General features: G+C 50.5%; 1 protein-coding gene across 1 annotated transcript; it reads left to right on the plus strand.

The window, feature by feature from the left end:
- Positions 1-1,642: 1,642 nt before the first annotated feature.
- On the plus strand, positions 1,643-7,124 carry LOC107110001 (C-type lectin-like; the record flags this gene model as incomplete). Its single annotated transcript, XM_015410712.1, has 3 exons — positions 1,643-1,737; positions 3,515-3,655; positions 7,010-7,124. Coding segments are annotated over 3 exons (351 nt in total), but the record flags the coding sequence as incomplete, so codon positions are not given.
- Between the last annotated feature and the right edge of the window lie 340 nt (positions 7,125-7,464).

Genomic DNA, 7,464 nt, shown 5'->3' on the forward strand with positions numbered 1-7,464 from the left:
AAAAGGACCAGGCAGGAGGTGATGGGAAAGACCTCTGCCAGGGTCCCTGGAGAGCTGAAAAGAGGGGCTGTGGCTCAGTGGCAGAGCCTCTGCTTGGCATGCAGAAGGTCCCAGGTTCAGTCCCCAGCATCTCCAGTTAAAAAGGACCAGGCAGGAGGTGATGGGAAAGACCTCTGCCAGGGTCCCTGGAGAGCTGAAAAGAGGGGCTGTGGCTCAGTGGCAGAGCCTCTGCTTGGCATGCAGAAGGTCCCAGGTTCAGTCCCCAGCATCTCTATTTAAAAAGGAACAGATGGTGGGTGCTGGGAAAGACCTCTGGCCTAAGACCCTGGAGAACCTCTGCCGGTCTGAGTAGACAATACTGACCTTGATGGATAAAGGGTCTGATTCACTGTGTAATAATAAGGCTACATGGGGAAATGTGGTAGGAACAGCTTCTCCAGTCGTTACGGGAGACCTGTTTGCAGCAGTCCCAGGAAAACGATATGCAAGGTCCGGGTTTGCTAACAAAGAGTTTTTAATCAATCATCAGGCTTACAGAAATAGCAGGCTAACTTCAGTCCACTGGACCTTGAACCCACAGCAAAGCCAGCCAAACCGCGAGACGAGATACATAGCTAAAACTAAACATCTTGTACCTTAATTGCTGGCTACAGTATTGCTGCCTTCCATGTCATATTTAAAGGCAGTAGCCAGGTTTTCCAAGCTTGGTTCTGGCACTGCAAGTGATGGCGGAGGCCATTTCAAGGGGTTGTCATCTGCGTCTCTCTCTCTCTCAGCCTCCTCTCTTTTAACCATCTACCCTTCTTTTCCATAGGACTGGAAGAAAGAAGATGGGGCTTCTCTCTGGTTTTGGCCTGGCCTTCCTTGGCTTCCTGGTTGTTGGTCCTTTCCCAAGAGGTGAGTTTCTGCAGAGGACCCGCTTAACTTGCTCTGGACCTGTTTGCACATAACATTCTGTCACAATTCCCAGATATCTGAACACATGTATATTGCAGCATCCTTCCTTCCATTTCAGGGACAGTCCCATAAGCAGGTTTCTGTCATCTCTCACTCACAGGGGCGTTCCAGAAAACCTCTCTGATATAGGGTTCGTTTCCCATAGGCGCAGGGATCTAAAACGGGAACAGCCTCAAAAGGCGCCCTCTAGACCAGGGCCCCCGAATACTTTTGAGCCTGCTTGTGCCTTTGGAATCCTAACACAGTGTGGTAGAGCCAGACACAGCGAGAAAGCTCGAGGGCAAGGGAGAAGAGGAGTCATTTTTAAAAGGACACCAAGAAAGACGGCTGAGAGAGAATAAAACAAATGCCGTAGTGGCAGCTGCCACTGGGAAACGTTATTTTAATCTACAGAGCCAACCAGAACCCACCTTCTAAAAACACTGGGTGGGTGTCACGAAAAGCGTCAGTGGGCGTAATCGTGCCCGCGGGCACCACATTGGGGAGCCCTGCTCTAGACCCAAACACTGAAATGATTCTCTGGTTCTGGAAACAGAGACTCTTTGCCGACCTCCAAGCACCCAAGGTCCCGTCTCCCGCCACCTCTCCTCACACCCAGTCCTTCTCTCCGGAGTCACAGTCATTTAACACATGACCCCCCCTCCTTCTCCCCCCACTGTTCCTTCCATCTCCCCCCCCCGAACAGGTGTGGGAGCCTTTTCGTGCCCGACGGGATGGATGTTCTACCAAGGCAGCTGCTACGGATTCTTCCAAGACAAAATGACCTGGGCGGAGGCAGAGGTAAGCGGCCCTTCCTGGCCACTCTCTACTAAGGAAGTGAAGGCAGCCTCCTGCCATCCGGATGCCTCTGGGGATTTCGTGAACAGGCCAGGGAGGCCCTGTTTGCTGCCCTACCTGACGACTGGCATTCAGGAGAAGTCTGAATGGTGACCAGGGAGGGTTTTCGAGGCAAGAGGCATTCGGAGGTGCTCTGCCGTTGCCTGCCCCTGCCTAGCGACCCAGGACTCCCTTGGTGGCCTCCCATCCAAGTGCAAAGCAGGGCCAAAACTACTTCGCTTCTGAGATCTGGTGAGATCGGGATAGCCTGGGCAATCCTGGTCAAGGCTCAGGCTCTTTATTCCCAAGACGGTGAGGACTGTTCTACATGAGTTATTATCCCTGTCCTCTTATAGCCAGGTTGATAGAATTGGAGGGGAACCAATCTGGAACAGAAGGTGACTAATAAAAGGCAGGGTAGGAGCTGCGGTGGCTCAAGTGGTTAAGACGCTGAACTGCAGGCTGTGGAAGGTCGGTAGTTCAGCAGTTCGAGACCCGAGTGTGCCGCATGACGGAGTGAGCTCCCGTCTCCAGTTCCAGCTCCTGCCAACCTAGCAGTCGAAAGCAAGACATTGCAAGTAGATAAATAGGTACCACTTCAGTGGGAAGGTCACAGCGTTCCGTGCACCTTGGTCTTTAGTCATGCCGGCCACATGACCACGGAAACGTCTTCGGACAGCGCTGGCTCTTCGGCTTGGAAACGGAGATGAGCACCACAACCCTAGAGTTGGACTCGACTGGCTTTCGAGCAAGGGCGACCTTTACCTTTAGGCGTGTCCAGTTGAAACAGAAATCTGGTGTGGCACCTTAAAGACTAACAACATTTATTCCAGCACGTTTTCATGAGTAAAAACTGACCTCTTCAGATCCTACAAAGTCCCTGGCAGCCTTTAAGCAGCGGCTGGACAAACCCTGGTCAGGGACACTCTAGGCTGATCCTGCATCGAGCAGGGGGGCTGGACTAGATGACCTCTACGGTCCCCTTCCAGCTCTGTGTGATTCTTGGATTCTATGAACATTTATTGCAGCACATTTTCATGAGTAAGAACTCACCTCTTCAGATGCTACAAAGGAGGTCATATTCTACCTTTTAATCCAAAAAGGGAGGGGGTGAAGGGAAGCGTTGGGGGCAGAGAGAGGCTTGGTGTGAACCCCATCATAAACTCTTCAGGTCTGAATCCAGATTAGGTTGCCGCACGTAATGGATGAAGAAGGGGCCAGAAGGTTCAGCCTCCTCCTCTCAGGCAATGCAGATAAGCAAACACGGTAATAAAGCAGGTCCTGCTGAGGCATTAGAAATTGCAAGGGGGTGGGGACCTGCAAGAAACTTGTGGGGAGTTCCCCGCTTTGCCTCCTGTGCTCTCCCCTCTTCTCAGACAGCTTCCCCATCTTTCTCACCCCTCCCCTTCTCTGTCAATCTCTGAGAAAGAATGAGAGGTATTTTTTAGTTTCTCGATGAATTCTTATTTAGCACTTTCACGTTGTATTCTCCCTTTAAAGTATTTTTTTCTTTATTTTTGTAAAACAATGACTTTCGGATCTGCAATTGCATGGCCAGGAAGATTAAAAATGTTCTCCACCTGGTTTTTGAATGTTGCAAGTTATTTAATCAGTTTTCTGTCATTCTTCTAAATTATAATACTGTTGACCTTGCAGCCCTGGCTGGCCACAGAATGCCCCCTCCCACTCCCCTTCCCACCCCCTGAGGGTAAAAAAGGCCTCTCCTGTGTCCCTCCCCCAGATTGACTGCCAGAGCCATGACCGCAATGGCCACCTCGCTTCCATTGGGAGCCGAGCGGAGGGAGTCGTGTTGGCCAAACACATCCAGGCCTATCAACAAGAGCTCTTCACCATCTGGATTGGACTGCATGACCCCCAGAGGGTGAGTATCTGCCAGGCTCCTCTGTGTTCACTCACTAAATTTCAAGAAATATTTTTCTGCAACAGGATTGAGAGCAATGTTCCTCACAGAAGGCTTTGAAATCAAAATGAATTAATCAATGCAAATGAGGTATCATGGATATAAACTGCGGCAAATGAACGAATGGATATAATCTACAGCAAAAGGGTTTTTGTCTAAATCTCTGGAGGTAAAGGTAAAGCGTGTTCGACACAGGAACAATCGCCCTCATTGCAATCCCGACCTTTAAAAATAGAAATATCATCCTGGACCTCAAAATTTACCCATTGCTTCCCAAAGGAATAATCTCCTCTCCTCTTCTTCCACAGCACAGAAGGGAAGCAGGGCTACCCACTGTTTCCTGAGTCCCCACTCCTCCACTTGCACCTGCTGGATGACGTTGGGCACGTCATAGTTCTGGCACAGCTGTTCTTGAAAAAGAGCCATTTCTGTCAAGAGCTCTCTCAGCCCCACCTACCTCCCAGGGTGTCTGTTGTGGGGAGGGGAAGGGAAAGGAGTTTGTAAGCCACTCTGAGACCCTGGAGAGCTGGGTGGAAAAGACTTGTGTTTGGTGTAGATGGTTAGGAGCGTGGACTCCAAACTGGGAGAACCGGGTTTGAACAGCTCCGAGAGATCTTGTGACTGACCCAGTCACACCAGCAGTTGCATGGGCCCTAGGCGGGAGCACGTCCAACCTGTGCTGAAAGCGCTGCACTGGCTGTCAATAGCGTACTGGATTTGCTTCAAAGTGCTGGTTCTTACCCTATATGGGCGGGGTCCAACATACCTAAGGGACCGTCTTTCCCCATATGTTCCCCAATAGGCACTATGGTTGGGGACACATCTGCTCATGACCCCAGGCCCCAAGGAGGCCAGGTTTGCTGCAACCAGGGCCAGGACCTTTTCGGTGGCGGCTCCTACCTGGTGGAATGAGCTCCCGGAGGAGATCCGGGCCCTGCAGGACCTTGCATAGTTCCGCAGGGCCTGCAAGATGGAGCTCTTCCGCCAGGCTTTTGAGTAGGAGCCGCCACTACCTTTACCATCATTACCAACTGGCCCGGTGAGGAGTGAACGACAGCGCCGTGTGGAGCTGACGCCACTGAACTGGGAGTACCATCTTCAAGACGCCATCTTTTTTTATTGAAGACTGATTTGAAACCCCTGGAGCACTTTGTAATATTGTACATGACTGCAGAGGTCATTTCAGGGGGGATCGCGGGGGATTGCAGTTCCCCTGGGTGAGGTACGGGGGCGGGGCACATGACAAAGCCCCGCCCCCTGCTTCCGGCCGCCCCGCTCCCGGCCCTCATTCAGCCAGGAGGAGGCAGGAGAAGAGGGAGGGTAAGTTGCTTCCTCCCTGCCTCTCCCCACCCCTGCCTGCCTGGGGCCAGGGAGGGCCTTCGCGGGGCTTCCTTGCACTCCCGCCGGCCTTGCAGGTCCACCTGCTAATGAGTTATGCTAATGAGTTCCCCTAGCTCTTTTTCTGCAAAACGACCCCTGCATGACTGTATTTATGATGTTTTTAACCCGTTTTATGTATTGGCATGTGCCCTATTTGTGAGCCGCCCTGAGCCCGCTTGCGGGGGGACGGGCTAGAAATCAAAATAATGAACAAATAAATGAATGTGGAGAAGGGGGGAAATCAAACCTGGTTCTCCCAGATTGGAGTCCGCGCTCCTGACCACGACACCAAACATGAGGCTCTTCCACCCTTTTTTCTCTCATTGCTGCTTGGACACAACGTGGTGGGCAACGGCACCTGTGGGTAGGGGATTCCCCGCCCCCCAGGGCCTTGGCAGACCTACTTGGCAGACCTACTTTTCACCCAGGCTTTCAAATAGGGTTGCCAACTACGTGTTGGGAAATACCTGGAAATTTGGGGGGTGCAGCCTGCGGACGGTGGGGTTTGGGGAGCCAACTCACAGATTTTTAGCCTGCAGCTCATACATTTTTGTCTGAGCTCAGGAAGGAGGGCTCCAGAGCAAACTAATTGATGCAGCAGCCAAATTGCTGGCTCACAGCTTTAATGCCAGTAGCTCACAAAGTAGGATTTTTGCTCACAAGACTCCACAGCTTAGAGGGAGCACTGCCACTGACTGAAAATAAACAAGTATATAATCATCATATAAGCATACAGCAAGTATAATGTAAATCAATTGGCCAAGGTACAGTAATGAAACATAGTCTTTACTCCAGCATAGAAGCAATATCAGAGTCCAAATCAAATTTTCTGAGTCATAAAAAGCCGACGCGTAATCCGGATGCCTGATGTCGCGTTTCGAATAATTCTTATTCAAGCATGGCTGTAATAGAACTGAATGCAAATTGAAAACATATACAAGTAAGAATGCATACAAGATATAAATATTAGATAAATTTTGTAGCTGCAAGGAAACCTCACCCCAATCTCAAAAGCTGGCAGAAAATTTGATGACATGTACTTCAATTTGGACTTTGATATTGCTTCTATGCTGGAGTAAGACACATGGAAAGTCTATAGATTATGTTTCATTACTGTACCTTGGCCAATTGATTTACATTATACTTGCTGTATGCTTATATGATGGAGCTGCGGTGGCTCAAGTGGTTAAGACGCTGAACTGCAGGCTGTGGAAGGTCAGTAGTTCAGCAGTTCAAGACCCAGGTGCCGCAAGATGGGGTGAGCTCCCGTCTCTAGTTCCAGCTCCTGCCAACCTAGCAGTTCGAAAGCAAGAAATTGCAAGTAGATAAATAGGTACCACTTCGGTGGGAAGGTCACAGCGCTCCGTGCACCTTGGTGTTTAGTCATGCCGGCCACATGACCACGGAAACGTCTTCGGACAGCGCTGGCTCTTCGGCCTTGAAACGGAGATGAGCACCGCAACCCTAGAGTCGGATTCGACTGGCTTTCGTGCAAGGGAACCTTTACCTTTACCTATGCTTATATGATGATTATATACTTGTTTATTTTCAGTCAGTGGTGGTTCTTTTTGTGCTTCTTGTATTGTACACTGGCTTCCCCCCCCCCTTTTTTTTGATGCTTCCGAAGCAGCCATTTGCTCCCAGGGGAGCTGATTTCTGTCCCTGGAGATCTCCAGCCACCACCTGGAGACGGGGAGACCTACTTTTAAAGTTGTTCGATTTTGATCTCGGGTGGTTTCATTGATATCATTTGAGCAGCAGCTCATCATTGGTTTCCTACCGTTTTTTATGCCCTGGTGTGGTTTTTCTGCTGTTGATTTTAAGACTATGTTGGACAAGTCTCTGGAAAGGCAGCAGGGACATCTCCTAAATCAATGTACCTTTCGTTGCCTTGGTCCCCCCCCCCTAACCAAAACGTCTTTCTTCTCAACACAGAAGAGACGCTGGAGATGGTCTGATAGATCTCTGGTAAACTTCAAGGCTTGGGGGCCTGGTTCGCCTGACAACTATTTAAATAATGAATACTGCGTAGAGCTCCGGACTCAGGAAGGTGAGCCCTCTGATCATGATGTGAGGTATGCTGGGTTACCCAGAGAGGAGGATATGCTCACAGAAGAAGAGAACAATACACAATTGCATCATATGCTGTATTGCTTTGGGAAGGGGCCGTGGCTCAGTGGGAAATCCTCTGCTTGGCATGCAGAAGGTCCCAGGTTCAATCCCCGGCATCTCCAGTTAAAAAGGACCAGGCAGGAGGTGATGGGAAAGACCTCCGCTTGAGACCCTGGAGAGCTGTGAAGAGAGGCCGTGCCTCAGTGGCAGAGCCTCTGCTTGGCATGCAGAAGGTCCCAGGTTCAATCCCCGGCATCTCCAGTTAAAAAGGACCAGGC

This window comes from Gekko japonicus, unplaced genomic scaffold (genome assembly GCF_001447785.1).
Source record: "Gekko japonicus isolate JY-2015 unplaced genomic scaffold, Gekko_japonicus_V1.1 scaffold7330, whole genome shotgun sequence".
Taxonomy (NCBI): domain Eukaryota; kingdom Metazoa; phylum Chordata; class Lepidosauria; order Squamata; family Gekkonidae; genus Gekko; species Gekko japonicus.